This window comes from Rutilus rutilus (genome assembly GCF_951802725.1).
Source record: "Rutilus rutilus genome assembly, chromosome: 17".
NCBI lineage: Eukaryota > Metazoa > Chordata > Actinopteri > Cypriniformes > Leuciscidae > Rutilus > Rutilus rutilus.
Window position 1 is genome coordinate 20,638,313 of NC_140230.1, and position 18,713 is coordinate 20,657,025.

The 18,713-nt window shown below is 36.9% G+C and overlaps 3 protein-coding genes across 4 annotated transcripts; 2 read left to right on the forward strand and 1 right to left on the reverse strand.

Moving 5' to 3' along the window:
• The first annotated feature begins 604 nt into the window (after positions 1 to 604).
• LOC311275991 (uncharacterized protein) lies at positions 605 to 6,678 on the forward strand. The gene is made up of 2 exons (XM_084385385.1): positions 605 to 733; positions 2,154 to 6,678. Exon 2 carries the CDS (start codon positions 2,235 to 2,237, stop codon positions 6,228 to 6,230), a length of 3,996 nt encoding a protein of 1,331 aa, XP_084241511.1. The 5' UTR covers positions 605 to 733; positions 2,154 to 2,234; the 3' UTR covers positions 6,231 to 6,678.
• Positions 6,679 to 7,693: 1,015 nt separating this feature from the next.
• On the forward strand, positions 7,694 to 12,265 carry LOC311276295 (uncharacterized protein). 2 transcript variants are annotated; one of them, XM_084385892.1, is made up of 2 exons: positions 7,694 to 7,793; positions 9,065 to 12,265. In XM_084385892.1, exon 2 carries the CDS (start codon positions 9,110 to 9,112, stop codon positions 12,068 to 12,070), a length of 2,961 nt encoding a protein of 986 aa, XP_084242018.1. In that variant the 5' UTR covers positions 7,694 to 7,793; positions 9,065 to 9,109; the 3' UTR covers positions 12,071 to 12,265. The 2 variants fall into 2 exon arrangements, with proteins under 2 accessions (XP_084242018.1, XP_084242017.1); XM_084385891.1 differs by lacking the exon at positions 7,694 to 7,793 and adding an exon at positions 8,842 to 8,875.
• A 393-nt stretch (positions 12,266 to 12,658) lies between these two features.
• prss1 (serine protease 1) lies at positions 12,659 to 15,004 on the reverse strand. The gene is made up of 5 exons (XM_084385893.1): positions 14,902 to 15,004; positions 14,560 to 14,719; positions 13,238 to 13,491; positions 12,990 to 13,126; positions 12,659 to 12,891 (listed from the first exon to the last, which is right to left on the reverse strand). Exons 1-5 carry the CDS (start codon positions 14,939 to 14,941, stop codon positions 12,742 to 12,744), a joined length of 741 nt encoding a protein of 246 aa, XP_084242019.1. The 5' UTR covers positions 14,942 to 15,004; the 3' UTR covers positions 12,659 to 12,741.
• Between the last annotated feature and the right edge of the window lie 3,709 nt (positions 15,005 to 18,713).

Sequence of the window (18,713 nt, forward strand, 5' to 3'; positions counted from 1 at the left end):
GACCATCAACAATTATCAGTTAAATAATATCAAATTTAAGGTGGTTGTTATGTTTTGGAACAAGTTAGCTATTTTCTAGCTGGTATGGTCATAGCTGGCTTTTTGCTGACCCAAGTTGGTCTACTGGCAGGCACCAGTTAGAAACCAGTCACATAACCTACACAGGCTACATAAATAAGGGAGTAAAGGTATCATTTTATTTTTGTATTTATTTAACATACTTGTATTTCTTTGTAGTCTATATTTATGTATTTATTATTTTGTCAACTTTGGTATTCCATATCTTCAATGTTTTTAATAAAAAACACTTAAATTCACTGAGCAGCATAAATTAAATCAGAAATGTGTCTGTCCAAAGTTTGATGATGATAATAGACATTTATTTAATAAAGATTATAACTATATTGTAGGCCTACCTTCCATATCACCTAGGCCTATGAATAATATTGTTCAATGGTGTTTATTTTGTAATATAGCCCAATGAGGAAGGTGTAGGTCTATTTCTGTAGGGAGGCCACACTGGTCCCTCTCGCCAGTTGATGGCGGTATGTTTAATCCGTACATGTGGGGACTGGGAGTGGAAGTGAGCGCTCATATATACTGCCCTCTATAGTGAATAGCGGGAATAACATGTCACTGAAACCCGTTGCAAAATACATACCGTCTTTCGGATTGAAAATAAAGAACTTCTTTGAGTAAAATCATGTTAGTTTGCACATCGTACTTTCCCAAGGTGAGTGCAAGCCAATAACTGTTTGAAGTACTTGTTATGCTTCGTTTTTATTCGCGCATGCATTCGTTAGCTGCGGGTTTTGTCATTCAATTCCCCTGTGCAGGACGCGAATGACGTTCCGCACGCGCTATATCAAGCAATCAGATATTCATATAAAGCGCGTTTGTTTTGGGAAAGAGGTGTTGTTCGCGTTTAGATGTTGGAGGTTGGTTGTATAGTTAAACATGTTTAGTCTGATGCCAAGTCTGCAGCATCCATTGCAGTGTTTGTTATTGGCAGGGTTTGTCTTATTTTTCACTCTCTTTTAAACTAAATACTAAATCTAAATCAGCGGGTAGTATGCATATTAACCTGGTGATGCGTTTTATTTATTTATTGACATGATGTTTATTGAACATATTTGAGTAAAGAGCCACGGGAAGCGGCCAGGCCTATAAAAATCGAAGCATGCAATGAGCCGTCTTGCCTCTTTCTCTGTCCTCTTTTGTTGCTGCATTTGAAACGTAGTCTATTTGTAACGAATAATTAAACACTTTACTTCAAAACGAGAGCAGGGCAGCAGTTTTATTTGTACCAGCTTGAGTTTTCTGAGCAGAAATGTTTTTTCTCATTTAAATATGGATGCACTCACTGAGGTTAATGACACATGTGGATGTGGGTGTACGATATTGTAAAAGGCATACATCTTTCAAAAGTATTTAGTTTTGAACAAGTGTGCCAAGTTTTTTTTAAATGTTATCTTTGTATTCGTGTTTGTTTTACACAAAAGTAAAAAAATACCAAAGTAAATTACACTATTTAATCATATTTCTAAATATAATTACTTTTTATTTATTTATTTATTTATTTATATATATATATATTTTTAAAGTAATGAATATCAAGATTTTTTTTTTTTTTTTTTTTGACATTAGCAGTTTCTTTTTAATAATTGTAATATTTGCTAATCAATTAAAAAATACAGCTTTTTCTATTTGAGAACAGTCTGGCTTTGCTCAATAAATAAATAAATAAATAAATATAAAAAAGGCTATACTCAATTTCTGCTTGTATAACTTAAAAAATAGACAATAGACTGTACCTTTCAATGAGAATTTGTTATATCAAATAGTTTTATTAGTCAGTATATTACAAATTCATGGATCCAGTTAAACCAAAGTTTTATTTTAGTTGAGAACAGATTAGAGTTTGTTTTTGATGCTGGTATTTTTTTTTTTTTTTTTTTTTTATCCAATTTTTTTAAATTACACTGGTAATTCCATTTTTAGAACTACTTTACAGAATTGTCTTTTACTAAACTTATAGGGTCCTAAACATGACAGTGCCTAGATCTATAACATTACATGATGTATACCTGTATTTAAAACATTTGAAAACTCATGCTATGCCATTAATTTTGTTTATTTGTTTTCTTTTTTAGGGGGTACTCAACAATAACAAAGACCTTGGTAACACTTCTTAAATTTAACATTCGGCAGTGGAATCTTCTGGCACCTGCAAAATGCTTGGACTTCAAGAAACAAAGTCAGCTGGGAGTCCTAAAACTTACAGCTGTGTGGCATGCTCAGCTACGTTTCATAATTTGGCATCACTCCTGGTGCACCAAGCAACTCATGCAAGTGAAATCTCTTGCCAGACAGAATCAACACTACCTACTTGTGATAGCTGCGGAAGCTTATTTGCGAGTAAAGATCTCCTTGAAAAACACAACTGTATAATGTCGGCCTCACCAGTTTCTCCAGCTCAAACTTACTTATGTGAATGTGGTGAGGAGTTTAGTGGTGTTACAGCTCTTGAGGCCCACAAAAAGCAACATGGGCCAGAAAATAAGGATAAATCAGATTTGGGTAAGATTCCTATTGTGCCAGATAGCAAAATAAACTCCAGCCGTCCTGTGTCCGACCAAGTTTTTCACAGTCTCTCACCATCCCATTCCAATGAAAAATCCCTTGCAGAAAGTGCACCTCCTACTTCAAATGCTGATATCAAGAAGACTGAATCCTCTGCAGACATGGAAAGCAACATCTTGAAGCCATTTGAATCTCCCTCTGTGACCGAAGAGCAAGTGCAGATCCTTGTAATGAATCCTTTCAAATCCTCCAATGTGGTAGAAGAAGAGCAAGATGAGATGGACACTTTAACATCCTCCGGCGTGGTAAGAGAAGAGCATGTGCAGATCTGTGACATGGACACTTTAAAATCCTCTGACATGGTAGAAGAAGAGCAAATGCAGATCCGTGATATGGACATTTCAAAATCCTCTGACGTGGTGGGAGAAGAGCAAGTGCAGATCCTTGAAATGGACACCTTAAAATCCTTCGACGTGGTAGGAGAAGAGCAAGGGCAGATGCTCTATATGGACACGTTAAAATCCTCCAACGTGGTTGGAGAAGAGCAAGTGCAGATCCTTGAGAATGACACTTTAAAATCCTCCAACATGGTAGGAGAAGAGCAAGTGCAGATCCTTGAGAAGGACACTTTAAACGTGGTAAACCATTCTGTGCATGACAATGAGAAAGCACCAGAATCTTGTGAAGAATCAACTGCATTTAATAAGAAATCAATCCTGAAGATGCTAGCATCTGCCTACATGAGTCATAAACAACCTGTCCAAATGAAACAGAGGAACTTGCCTCCCAGAAAAGTTTCACCGAGAGCACCAATGCAACCTGCAACTGCCATGACGATTTCAAAGCCAGAGCTACTGGAGGATCTATCAAAGATGAAACAAGACAATGTGGTCAATGTGAAAATTGGAAAGATGTTGTCAAAGAAGGGGAAGATTATATCCGTGACACAAACTCTCTGCCCCGTGGTGGTTCTTGAGACTCGTCAAAAACTTTTTGGCCGGGACAATGTTGAAGGCAAACTTCAGTGCAGGCTCTGCCGTCGGGTTTTCCAAACCGTAGACAGCTTGATAATGCATCATGCCTTGCACAAGAAAGAGAGAGTTAAGTTTTGTCTTTGTTGCCAACAGTTTGTGATAACCGTAATCTCTGTCCCAGAGAATCACGTCTGCTCTGATGCATTTTCTAGAAACTCTCAATCTTTGGGAAAGAAGTCTGTGACACCTATCAGCCCTACAGCTCAACAGCTGGACAAATTGTTCTACTGTTCTTTATGCAAGCGTGGCTACACACGGAGGCACCGCCTCAAAATTCATAACTGTCCTTATAAATCTTCTCTGAAATCCTCGCCCACTGTTGCCAACCAACGTCACGTCAAACTCCAAAATATGGAAGAGTGCAATAGAGCGAAGCAAGACTCAAAAACAAATCAAATCATGTCATCACAGCATATAAATATTGGCGTAGGCACAGAGCCGGTAAAGATGGAGGAACAGAATACAGAATTTTCTATTGACAAGAAAAATCAGACTGGGTTGAAGATGCAGCGGAAGGATCAGTTAAATCCCCCAGAAACCCATGAGTCCATTTTTGCCAGTGTTTCTAACTCCAAACCAACTGAATCTACTGAAAACTCTGTTGGAGTACCAGCCAAAATGGTTGAAATGAAAGTAGAGGACAAAGGTAAATTGGTTGAAAAGGAGTGGACCATGCCATTGGATGATGCTGAAATTGATGTACTAATAGATGTAGATCAGAAGGACTCAGATGAGGATGATGATTTGATTGACGTGGCTAAAGACGACTGTGATGAAGATCAGGATGTTGTCATTGTAGAGCTACCTGAGGACAAGGAAATTAATTCAGCAATACCTAGTAATGGTTTTCAGGTGCATGTGACTAATAAAGGTGTGAAGCGGTATGTTTGCAATGGGTGCCAGAGAAGCTACTCTCGCCTATTTACGCTAAAGGAGCACTTGAAGATTTGCGAGGCGAGAAAGTTGGAAGAGCAAAAGGTTGAGAATACATCATCTGATTTGCCTGGGCCAATTAAACGGTTTCCATGTCCTCAATGTGGCAAGTTCTTCAGCCGCAAAGACAATCTAAATAAGCACAGAAAAAAGTGCCATGCAACAAAAACGGATTCAGTAGTAAGTTCTAGAACCGTGGAGTCTAAATCAACACCTGCAACTCAGGAAAACTTATTTGTCCTGTCTCCATCTACAGAAAACCAAGCAGCCCAACAGGAGAGCACTCAAAATACTAGCAGTAGCAGAAACTGGGGGATCATGTCACTTCCATCTGTACTCCCAAGAAGGGTGACATGTGAATGCGGAGCCTCGTTCACTTGTCCTCGACTTCTCTTCGAACATCTGCAGGTGCATGCGCAGGAGTCTTACATTTGTCCTCACTGTGGTGAGAACTTGCAGTCGTGGATGGACTTTGAAGCACATCAGCAATTGCACAAGCAATCTAAAATCCCGGCAAATGAGCAAAGAGGTTCCCAGCAACAACCTCGTTCATTTACTCAAACGGTACCATCGCATGCTCCAACTCGACCGCGACAATCTACAGGTTTTTCGCCGCTTAACATAAAAGCACAACCGCCTGCGCTCTTGTCACCTCAACATGTGAACCATAGGTCATTTCCTGAGACGTTGACTTGCCATAAATGCAAAAAGAACTTCAGTCTCCGCAGTTCGTTGTTAAGACACATACGGTTACGTTGCAAAGGTGATACTGCAAGTCAGAGGAAACACACTTGCTCTCGTTGTGGCGCAACATTCAACAACCCATTGACCCTTAAAGTTCACATTCAAAGCAATACCTGTAAACCCGCATTTAAACCGATTCGATGCCCGGTGTGTGTGCGTTGGTTCAGTTGTCTAGATGGGCTCAAGAGACACCTAGTCTCGCACAGCAGGCAAGCTGGGCTGACATGTCAGATTTGTGACCATAATTGTCCAACACCTCAGGCACTCGAGGAGCATAAAAGAAATGTTCATGGAGTCATTAGCAGAATGAGACCAGCGGAGGACACACCGGAACGGTTGCCCCAAGCAGGCACACAAAGCAGTTCATCTACTCCTTTTCAATGTCCTATTTGCCTTCGCAGTTATCCAAAGCTTCAATCCCTGAAGGATCACTTACGGAAAGTTCATCGGCCTAAACAGCCAAATCTGGGTACCGTAGAACCAGTCCGTTCTGGCCAGTTTCAGTGTCAGATATGCGCCCGCTCCTATCATGACATAAAATCTTTGAAAAACCACAGAAGAAGAGTGCATCGTATTTTTAGTGCTGCATTTCATCCATCGAAGGGAACTGAGCAAAACAGCACTCCCAATCAGTTTCAATGTCACATTTGTGCACGCAGCTATCCAGATGTACAGTCCCTCCGAAACCACAGAAGGAGGGTCCATGGTATCGTGGGTGGTCTTGAAGTGTCGAGGGGCATGGCTCAACACAATCTGTACAAGTGTCAGATTTGCCAACGCAGCTATCCTGACATAGTGTCCCTTAAAAATCACACAAGAAGGGTACACCGCATATTAGGGCCGGTGCCTGAAACATCAACAACATCAACAATATCAACATCAAATGACACAGAAGATGATCTAGAGCAGAAACCGATACCTTTTCTGCATACATAAAAGTTGGATCTACTGCTTGCTTTCATTGCTGCATATGCGATCAAAATGTAATGTAAAAAAAAAAAGAAGTTATAAAGCAGAAGTTTGAATACATTTTTAAAAGAGTAGTGAAAAATACTTTTGAATAGTTTAAAACATTTAAAAAATGTTTCATATCTAATCAGTAGTAGAAATTTTTTTTTTGTCTTGTTAATATCATATTTGGCTTCCTCTGTATTTTATTGGTTTCCTTAATTCATCTATTGAATACAAATTTTTTTTTTTCAATACAGAGATGTTTGGTGAATGCACTGTATAAACTGTAAAAAAAAAAACAACAACAAAAAAAAAAACAGTAGTTTTCGGCCTTTTTTAATGTAGCCGTTGTGTGTTGTTAGTCTACTGTAAATAATACATTCTGATGTAAACATGTTCTACGTTGCATCAATAAAAACAATAGTGACACCTTTCTAAGTCTCCAGTAAAGTTATAAAGGATGTGGTCGTGCACACATGTTATAGTGTGGTAAATGTTGCTAGCAATAGCAAAACACTTGCCGGACACATCTACTGTAAATGATAAAGATTGAAAGATTTGGTGAACTCATTAAATGGTAAAACTGACGGAGGACTGAACAAATTAAAATACATGAATTGCTTTAGGCAGTGAGCTAAGTCAACATGTTAAATTTGCATCAAAAACAGCTTCAGGCATGACACAAAAATAAGTGTTATATGTGGTCATACAAAAAAAAATCTGAAAATCAAGTTGCTTATCGGAGTTCTGTAGTTATTGTGTAAACATTATTTTGGGAACAATTCACTATTAGGTTATATGTGCTAATTTATTTCAATAGCAGACATGGAAAAAAAACAATGAATAATATTTTTATTAGTCTAAAATCATATTCATTTTATACGTACTAGTACATTTTAACATACCAATAACTAAACTAATATCAGTTCATAATCTGTATTATGAATGAACATAATTAACAATGACCATTAGTAGGCTACATTTATAACTTATACCTGTTCTGTTTAAATGAAGGGCAGCATCAGATCAGCCCTACAATTGCCATTGTCATGACTTATGTTAAACTGCTTATCATTTATGGTTTTAGAATTGTATATAGGCTATTTATTTTTTATTTATAATTTCACATTTAATTTGGAACCATTTCTATGGTTTGGTTTGCGACTTTTAATGGAATATTAGATGCATGCCTTTTGCAGTGAACAATTTGTTTTCTGAAACGTTTTAATGCTGTATATATTTTTATTAATTTAACTGCAATTAAAATTGAATAAAAGTCATACCCATACCCATGTCTTTATATGTAATTGATGGTTTGGTATACATCGTGCGCGGTAAATGGAGTCAAACTAGAATTATTTATTATTTATTATTATTGTGTTTACATATTGGGGTGATTTTCTTTACATAACCACACATCCAGAAAAAGACGTCGAAGAGGCTTTTATCGGAAACGGAAAAGGAAAAGGAAAAGGAAACTCCATTTGTTTAGAGTATGAGTCCTGAATCGTAGTTCATTGGTGCTGCTGAAAAGAAAGAGCATGAAAGGTTGGTTGCCTTTCTTTGTGTTGCTTGTTCGCATGTACTTTCTACAAAGTTAAGGCAGAAGCTCATTTTATCCAGTCGATCAAACGATGGGTAATTTTGCATTGAAGTGGTGTTTCTTATTATTTAAAAAATTAAGTGTTGGTGTTTAAAATTGTACGTTTAGTCCTGCGTCGGGCGTTGAATTAATCGACAGACACATTAATCCTGTTCAAAGACGCTGATTTCTCTTTTCAAAATAAGCTCGTTCTTAAAGGACAGGTTCTGTAGTATTAGGAGATGCAGGGCTGACTGTAACAGCGCATGCATAAAGCATTACAGAGACATTATGGAAGGAATGGCCTTTGCAAACGCATGCAGAGCGTCATATCACTCTGCATCAACCGCTATCTACTGCGGCAATGAAATTTTTACCCTAGTTGTTGTGCTTTTGCGGTCATTATTGAATATTATTAAATACAAATACTGGGTAAGCACTCAAAAAGGGGACAATGAGTTGAGAACCCTTATTTGTTTTGTTTTCTTTGTTGTAGTTCTATTCACTATAACGAATGACTCGTATGAGCCGGTTCTTTGAATGAATCGCTCTAATAAAAGAACGGACCACGAGCCACTATTGACAATCATAGAAACACGTGAAACATAAATACTTTATGGCAGTAATGATCTAATGAATAAGGATCAACTTAAAAAAATAAATAACCGTAACGTATAAAAACAATCATTAGGTATTTATACATTAGTTAGGCTAAACTCTTTACACAACTCTTTACTAAACTATTACAAATATTGAGGCTATATCCTGCATGAAAATAACAAAAGTGGGTGTTACTGATGACATTATGCATTTAAGGATATCATATTTTGCCATCAAAATAATATAGCAATACTATTTAAACTCAATACAAATGCTTGTATGTGGCGTAACAACTTTTTAAAATTGGCCATATACCATTACAATTCCAACTTGGCAGTAAAAATATGATCAGTGTCTATCAGCAGCTCTCAATCAGGTCCAGTGAATGTGCTGTGTTGTTTTTCAGTCGGATGCCGTGGAACACACTCTTCCGGAGATGAAATATGATGTATATAATATTATTTTAATATAATGTTTTGTATTTTTTCATTGTTGTTGTACTACAACAATATTAATAGATCCACCTATTATGTGGATAACATGTGAAGCAGCTACTAATGAAACTTATCATTAGATGCAATACATTTTATAATATCTTATCTATATCTTTCATTCCTTTTCCTTTGTCTGGTTTCAGCTTGAGTTAAGGGAAACTCAGGCACCTGCAGGCGACTCGCACATCATGCTTAAAGGAGAGGATAAGAAGCAAGGAACCAACACTGATGAGGATGAAACCAAGGAACAATCTGTAAAGAGAGGTATGGGGGAATTCATTTCAAAAGGTCTGGCATTAAGCTCCCAGAACAGAAGAGTGGAGGAACCGTCGCCTGCAGGCACTAACGCCCTACATGAGTCCTTGCCTGTTAATGTTGACGAAAAAGAGAGTGAAAAAGGCTCTTGTAATGCAGATGTAAATACATTTCCAGAGCAATTTAAGTCTGATTTTACCCCTGTCAAAGAAGCTGAAATGGATGCTCAGAAATGTTTGGAAGACCTTGATCAGCCAGAGTCAAATTCTAATTGTCTTTCCAGCACCACAGATAATGGACCAAAATCACTGCCTCTTAATGCAGAATTAAATAAACCACAAATCGACACTCAGATATCTGTTCAAACAGATGAAATCTCAAGTAGTCAGTCTGAAAGAGAGTCTGACATGAATGAAGCCCACTGTTCAACTGTCCAAACATCTGAGAAAGATGTCTGTGATACATCCTGTCCTATTATAAGTGATAGCCAGTGCGAAGAAGATTCTGAAAAACAAATCCATGAGGACACTACAGATGCAAAAATTTCTGACACTGAAAATCAAGAAGCCCTGCCCTCTGACACTTTAAGCCAAACTGATGTAACATTGGATGATGCATGTGTAGATCATTCACCTGAGAAAACGCAAGAGCCTAATTCAGAGCTGAATAGCCAGACACCTTCAACCGAAGCCAGTGCGGAGGCAAGCAGTATGGAGATCAAAGAAAGTAAACGTGGATTTCATTCATTTTCTCGCGGACGGCCACGCAAAGAGAAACGGGTCATCAAGTGTGAATATTGCGGGCGCCCGTTCAATCATGCCTCTGCGTATATCATTCATTTGCGTGTCCACACAGGTGAGAAGCCCTTCACATGCCAGGATTGTGGGAAAGCCTTCGCTCAACTCTCTAACCTGCGATCTCACAGCAAAGTCCATAAATCCAAAAGTCGGAAACGTGCGCACAGATACCAAGACCAAAGTAGAGCCACGACTGAGAAAAAGGCAGACATGAACCATGTGAGCGTGATCGACAAAGTGGAAAGTGACTGTCGTAGTAATCAAATCACCCCTAGAAGGAGGAGGGGGCGAGGAAGAGGGAAAGGGAAACCTCAAACGTGTCCGATCTGTGGCAAAGTCTTTTGCTACAAGTCTGTCCTCAAAATCCATCTTCGTATTCACAGTGGAGAAAAACCATACTCTTGTAAGGTGTGCGGCAAATCCTTTACTCAGGCTTGTACTGCTCGTGTCCATGAAAGAGTGCATTGGTCCATCAGGCCTTACTTCTGTTCCAAATGTGGTAAGGGATTTTCTCAGATCGGGCCATTAAAGATACACACGTGTGAAGGTAAAAGACACCCACATTCCACGTTGAAAGATATGGAATTGGATGGTGTAATCAGCTTCAGGTGTCACCTTTGCAAAAGTTGCTTTGGCACCAGAGATGAGTATGAATTACATTTGCAAGGACACAAGGATACCCAGCGTTACAGCTGTGACTGCTGCAAGCAGACGTTCAGTCTTCTCTCAGAGCTACATACGCACAGCAAGCACTGCATTTCCATGCGGCACACAAAAACCAAGTCTTCTGGTTACAGTTCTCCTCACAGATTACAACCCAAAAACTCCTTGAGAAGAAGAACAGCACAAAAAATGCGAAGTGCAAGTCCAGTAAAATCTCCTGAAAAAGATTTTTCTTTGCTGAGGAAGTTCAAAAGATGCTCTTCTTTGCTTGCTTGCCCTCCTCAGGTCATGGCCACTTCTGTTTATGACTCTCAGAATAATCTCTATTCAGTGAATCAGCCGATCAAATGCAGCTATTTTGTATCTCAACTGAACAGTACGCACCAAAAAGCAGATCCAAGAAAGTACTTCTGCCCACGGTGTGGACGAGTATTCCGGCATGTAGGAAGGTTGAGAGCCCATATGCTCACTCATTCGCGGGGTCAAGGCTTCACGTGTGTCGATTGCAACAGGATGTTTAAAAACTGGAACAAATTTTGGATTCATCAGCGGCTGCATAGACAGAAGAGAGGACGTTTTTTTTGTCCCAAGTGCGGTCAGGGGTTTCGATTTGTGGGCTTGTACAATAAACATCTGCAGAAGCATCCAGAGCTTAATGCTCATGTTTGTCCCTTCTGTCCTCACACGTTCTCAAATGCACAAAAGTTGAGAAATCATCAGCAAGAGTGGCACCGCTCAACTATGCCCTTTATTTGTGATATTTGCGGAAAAGGTTTCCCGAGTGCGATCGTTCTTAAACGACACGGAGTTGTTCACTTCACAAATGAAACAATGGAGACACATTACACCATTCATCCTTACGAGTGCGGTACGTGCAATGCCAGTTTTGAGACCTTAGACTTGCTTTTCCATCATCAACTCCTCCACAAGTCTGTAGAGAAAGAACCAATAGCAATGAAAGGCCAGCTACTTATAACAGGGGAACATCAATCTCACCACCCCCAGCGTCAAAGCCACAACTACTGCCTTTCTGATAATCAGACACAAAAGAAACTCCTCTCTTTCTCCTCTTCAAATGGTGCTGAAATGCCTCATTCATTGTCACGCTTAGGTCCCTCAAGCTTACATCCATTACCAAAGCAGCAGCAAAAACCGAACACGGAGGCCCCGAGCACCACCAGGACATTGGCTTATGTGTCATCAGACCCACATTCCTTTCCTAATTCTCAAAATAATGTGAGGCAAATTGTTAAAAAACACACTGAGAACAGTTTTTCAACAGTGGAAGAATTAAATGGTTCAAGCCGGTCACCATCTGTATTGAAGACAGAGGACACAACCGGTAACTTAGTATGCACTGAATGTAACGCTTGTTTTTCCAACCTTCTAGAATTGCATGGACATTACTTGGACCATGCCAGAGGACAAATATGAATATTCTGTAAAAGTTGTTCTCTTTTGTTCAATGAGTGTGTGAGGAACTTTTGTATGGGAATGACATAACTTCTGAAACTAGTGAAAATGTTGGCTGTATATGAATATTATGTTTTTCATGTGATATCAACATTACTGATGTACTGACACATAATCTTGTTTAAAAAATAAATTTTCAAATATTTGGACTAGTTATTCCCTGTAATTGACTGTATTGTTTTATTTAGAGATCCTATAGTTTGATTTAGATCTGTTGGTGCTGTAAGTGAAATTTTATCTGTTGCTTATAACAGATTAAATGTCTTGTCTGATATTGCTCAAGTCTTATGTTATTTATACTTGTATTGCTGTTTGGGCTAAACATTCAGTTTTTTTTTTACAGATAGTAAGTACAACCAGATCTGACCAGAAATTAATAAAATAAAAATCAATGAAAAGATCCATAATAAATGTATTCAATGTTAATTAAATATGTTCATTTTAAATGTCAATTTAATTAATGATAATGTGGAACTCAATCTGTGAAAATACAGTCATCTGAACACTTAGCTAAATTATGATATAAATAATACAAAGAAAATTCTTTAATGTTTGTTATCAGATCTTTATTTTAGTTTGCCAAAATGATATTGCAGCATGCCATGATTATGGCCTTGAAAATCCATGGTAGCTTAGTTGGAGCTCATGGTGTTTCTGATCCAGGTGGTGAAGTTGCAGACTTTGGCATAGACACCAGGATTGTTCCTCTGGGCACACCCGTAACCCCAGGACACAATACCCTGCAGCTGGTTGTTGCACACCACTGGGCCACCAGAGTCACCCTGCGATACAGAAGCATTTCAGAGAAGTCAATAATTGCTGCAAAAACTATTTTTATATATCTGTTAGCTTGACATCAAAAGATTAGCATTGATCTTACCTGGCAGGAGTCCTTGCCTCCCTCCATGAAGCCAGCGCAGAACATGTTGGAGGAGATCTGACCAGGGTAGGCATTTCTGCAGGTGGTGTCACTCAAGATAGGAGCGTTCAGGCACATCAGACGGCTGGGGTAGTTGCCTGAGAAAACATCAAGTCCCCACTAGGTTAATTTGCATTAATGGGTTATTTTAAGATGGCCTAAAGATTTACGCTGGAAGTTTCATTCCATTTTAATTTAGTGGCACGCACTTCCAGTGGCGCTCATGTTTCCCCATCCAGAGATCAGGCAGCTGGTACCAGCTGAAGCACAGCTTGAAGGCAGAGCAACGGTCTTAACGTAGCTGTTCAGAGTGGCGGCACTGCTCAGTTTGATCAGCATGACGTCATTGTCCAGAGTACTGCTGCTGTAACTGGGGTGTCTGATGACCTTAACGGAGTTGATGAACTGCTCGGTGCCCTCACTGGTGTCAATGTTGTGCTCACCCAGACGCACCTGGACTGATCTGAGAATAGAGACAAGTAAGTGATTATTGGTTTATACAGAAAGCATTAAATGTTAAACTCTTTAACATACTTCTACAACTTATTTGTTATTGAACCTAAGAAAATGTGCACTTTGTTGGCTGAAATTTAAGTGATTACTAATGATTTATCCCTTATGTGCCTCTTATAGGAGATATTTACTTTTGAAAAGTAATTCCTGTATAGACACATATGGTAGAATCTTGACTACAGTAAGCTGATGGACATTTCTACCCCATAGCAGGGCATATTGTAACACTATGAGTAGATTGAGCACTGCCATTCAAAAGTTTTGGGTCGTAAGATGTTTTTTGAAAGAAGTATCTTAGGCTCACTTAATTTGATCCAAAATACAGTAAAAACAGTACTACTGTGAAATTTTATTAGTTTAAAACAGTTTTATATTTCAATATCTTTTTTTTTTAAATGTGATTTATTCCTGTGATGGAAAGCTGAAATTTCAGCATCATTACTCCAGTCTTCAGTGTCACATGATCATTCAGAAATCATGTAATATGCTGATTTGGTGCTCAAGAAACATTTCTTAATATTATCAATTTGAAAACAATTTTAAAACAATTTAATATTTTTTGTGGAATATTTTTCAGGATTCTTTAATGAATAGAAAGTTATATTAAACAGCATTTATTTAAAATATGAATATTTTGTAACATTATCACTGTCACTATCACTTTTTTTTTACAATAATGGCATAGCAAATAGAAATGTGTCATTACATTGGTTATTTAGTTACTTTCTTTTAAATTTAAAAAGGAAAAAAAAAATGAGGCACAAAATAATTCATTACAAAGCTAAAATGTTAAAAGTAACATAACTTCCTACACTATAGAAATCGTAAAAAAAAAAAAAAAAAACATTATTCTTAATTCAAATCCAGAGACAAAGTTTTTGTGCAATTGGACTTTTGAGTCAAACCTACTGAGATATAATTATTGTAACAACTTCCCCATGTGACAAGCTCCAGTCCAGTCTCCCCTATATATATATATTATGCACATGCAAAAAAAAAAAAAAGGACTTTCACTTACGACTTGTAGCAGTGAGCAGCAGACACAACCCAGAGGTTGCTGATCAGAGAGCCACCGCAAAAGTGGTAGCCACTGTTCAGGGAAACCTGGTATGGAACACCATTCTTAGTGCACTCATATCCGCCAACAATCTTGTCATCCTCATCCAGAGGAGCGGCATCTGGGAAAACATAAGGTTTCATTGTTTCATACATACATTTTACCAATATTAATGAAGAGCGCTGTAACCATACGGAATGAAATTAAAAATTGATTATATTTTACATGATGATTTCTGTTTAGAAAAACCCTTAATAGATCTGTATTAATTCCAGTCTAAATCTTTCATGCCCCTTTACTTACAAGCCACAGCGAACAGAGCCAGAAAAATGAGAGCCTTCATGTTGAGACTGCTGAGTGTGTGTTCCCATGCTGTTAAGACCCACCTTTTATACTCTGTCTACTCCACAGCTTGAGATAATTTTCAAGGACATACACACATGTTGGTTCATTATGTAAGCCTTAAATAGCAACCAGTGTGTGACTCCAGCATGTGCTTCAACATAATTCAGACTTTCTAGAACATATTATTGCAATATTATTGCAAATAATTTTTTGCATGTTAAGAAACAATATTCACAAATTTCAATTAATTGATGTTTTTTATTATTTTCTAATAGGGAATCCTTTGCAGCGGTTATTTATAAAGGGGAAATTTGGTTGCATATTAGTAACAATTTGTAACAAATATGTTCAGAAAATTAACAAATTTGTCATGAGTTATAAATATTAAGTGCTTATCATGCGCTACTTTAAGTACAAATTTTGACAGGACTTAGGTGCTAAGGACACAATGTTAATAATGTTTCACTTTTTTTATTTCATCTCTTTTTTTCATAAAACAGTTTGGACTGAATTTTGACTGATGTTGTACAAGTATTATGGTAACACTTTACATTAAGGTTCATTAGTTAACATAAGTGAACTAAATTAGTTGACATGAACTAAGAATGACCAATACTACAGTATTTATTAATCTTAGTTAGCATTACTTTCAACATTTACAAATACATTATTAAAATCAAAGGTTATTTGTTAACATTATGTACTGTGAACTAACATGAACAAACAATGAACAGCTGTATTTTTGTTAACTACACTGTTAGAAAAATCTGTAGAAATTACAGTATTACTGGCAGCTACTTGCCAGTAACTTACTGTAGATTTAAATTGATGTTATTTACTGGCAACAATTTGTTCAAAATTAAATGAACATTAAACATTAACAAGTCTTTATCTTTACAGAATAAAACTAAAATAACAGCCTCATGCAAAGCATTCTGGGAACCAAAATCTGAAGGAAAAAAAAAACAGAAAAAGGTTGATGAAGATTTCTGGTTCCCAGAATGCTTTGCATTAGATTGTTATTTTATAGTTTTATTCTGTAAAGACAAAGACTTGTTAATGTTTAATGTTCATTTAACTTTGAACAAACTGTTGCCAGTAAATACCATAAATTTAAATCTACAGTAAGTTACTGGCAAAACAGCTGCATAACTACAGCAATTTTTTTACAGTGTAACATTAACAAAGATTAACTAATATAGTAACAAATGTATTGCTCATTGTTAGTTCATGTTAGTTAATACACTAACTAATGAACCTTACTGTAAAGTGTTACCGTTATTATATTACTTATCTTTGGAAACTACATGCAAAACCAAGGGTTTAAAAATTGGCCATGTTATAATGTTAAATATATAATGATAAATGTTATTTAACATATCTTAATGTTAAATTTGTTTCATTTGCTAAATTAGGATACATTACATTGTGGTGCAATTGCAAACACTGATTCATGTTAGAGTCTGTGGTGCCCTTCAGAGGGCTCTTTTATTATTTTTAAAAAATGTGATCAAATTCAGGAAATTTGTAAAATGACCGATCTCATTTTACAAACTGTCATTAGAGAAGACTGAGTGGACAACACAGTATTTCAGCCTGGAGTACTGCAGTGCAAAGTTTTAATTGTGAAAAATAAAAAGTTTTAATTTAAATTCACATTTAATTGAAAGTGGGATTGGAATTGTAGTTCCCCATGTAACTATATTATTCCCCCTTGATTATAAAAAAATATATATAAGCTGTGAAATCTTAGCTGATGGTAACCTTATTTTCCGTAATATTTAAAAATACCTACAAACCAATGACTTTAGATAAACATGACATGGGAAAGTTCAACTGAATCAACATGTGGCAGCTAAACTATTCAAGGTGTTTGTCACCAGAGATTGACTATCAAAGAATATTGCTTGTCAGAAATTATTATTATTATTATTATATTTATTTTTGCCAGGCACAATATAGAATAGCATTGCTGCTTAAAATTGTGAACAGCAGATGCTCTATTTTCTAGCTAATATCAATTTTGCTGCACATTTCCCTGGTTAGACTTTTTCTCAAACTATAAGAAATCTAAGGTTTTTTATCCCTTTGATGCATGGTGTCAACGACAGTGGACAGATCTTTAAAACACATTTTTAAACATGGCCGTTGTTATAGCCAATCCAGATGACCTTTCACCCTTTTTCATAATTCTATATGACTGTCTTATTTATATTTCCATTCTGTGTTTACTTATAAACTGTCCATTACATTACGTTAGAAGCCTCAGACTTGTCACTTTTAAATTTCATCATTAAAAAAAAAAAGTTACCATATGGTTTATGCTTTGTGAATCTTGGCCTGATTTTTGACTCCAATTCCAGAAAAATCACAGATAAATCATTAGCTTTTGTGGGAGAAAACAGATGGCTAATGAAGGCTAGGCAAGGATAAAAATATATATATATTATCTTATTAAAAAGCCTAGATGTATCTTTGTTGGGTTTTTTTTTATAATTTTATATATTTTATTGTCTGCCTGCTACTATAACGAGTAAAAATTAATTCTAGATTATAATTTTTTTACTCATTGTACATCAATATCACTTTGTTGGCTGTCATGCATCGGGACATTGTCGCAAGAGATATAGCCTATCTCCGTGACTTCAAGGATTTGAGTCAAAAGTCTATTTGCATAGGTAAGCTAGGCTATATAGTGAAGATTGATTTTAACCAAAAAGATCCTCAGATAGGCTATGCTCACCGGATCACTCTGGTGAAGCAAGTGATAAGCTAATACAAGTAGGCTAGTCCAAGCCATTGCATGTTTACTCTTCTACCATGTGAGAAATGGGAACCGTATTTAGCACTTTTTCCTTTTCAAATTTATACTCAAACTGCAGTGTGTGCATAACATTTCTCTGTTGAAGTGATGTACTATGTGCTATAGTACTTCACAGCGAAGGAGGTGGAAAGAGAAATAAGGAGAGAGAGAAGAAGAGAGAGGGAGGGAGAAAGAGGGAAGTTAAGACAAAAAAGGGATAAAAGAGAGGGTTGCGGGTGTATTTCGCTCCTTCCATTGCAATATGCCATAGGTGGATGTTTCTGGCACATGCATAGCATGGGTTTTCTCCATCTTCTACAAAATGAAAGACAAAGACAAAACGTTTAAGACACTTAGTGGTGGACTGGCTTCCTGGAAGTATAGTGTTCACATTGTAGAACTAATGCTAATGTCGACAATATAAGTAATTGCAACCTTAAAACTCATAATTCAGGTGAATAGTATTATATCAACTAATATTTACAGTATTAAATCAACAAAACAGAGGACTCTACTCACCCCTGTTACTTTACCTCACTCCTGTTATTTTCATATACAGTGCTATGCATAAGTTTAGACACCCATACTAAAGTTGACTAAAAAGAGGAATAAAAAAATCTTCTTTTGGAAACTGAACTTAATGCCTTAATTTAAAAAATTTGGAAAAATCCAACTTTTAAGGACACCAATTTTCTTTGTGAATGAATAATGCATCGTAAATAAATAAATGTTCTTCCTTAAAATACTGGGTGCATAAGTTTAGACCCCTATGTTAAATTCCCATAGAGGCAGGCAGATTTTTATTTTTAAAGGCCAGTTACTTCATGGATCCAGGATACTATGCATCCTGATAAAGTTCACTTGGCCTTTGGAATTAAAATAGCCCCACATCATCACATAGCCTTCACCATACCTAGAGATTGGCATGGTTTTATTTCAGTTAGCCTAATAGCTAGTTTGATTTGCA

What these genes read in the sequence shown, in the direction of transcription:
- LOC311275991 (XM_084385385.1), top strand. Translation starts at nt 2,235, where the DNA reads ATGCTTGGACTTCAAGAAACAAAGTCAGCTGGGAGTCCTAAAACTTAC.
- prss1 (XM_084385893.1), bottom strand. Translation starts at nt 14,941, where the DNA reads ATGAAGGCTCTCATTTTTCTGGCTCTGTTCGCTGTGGCTT. An exon ending in GGCTCTGTTCGCTGTGGCTT is followed by an intron (nt 14,720 to 14,901) that starts GTAAGTAAAGGG and finishes ATGTTTTCCCAG; the next exon opens with ATGCCGCTCCTCTGGATGAG. An exon ending in GAGGCAAGGACTCCTGCCAG is followed by an intron (nt 12,892 to 12,989) that starts GTAAGATCAATG and finishes TCTGTATCGCAG; the next exon opens with GGTGACTCTGGTGGCCCAGT.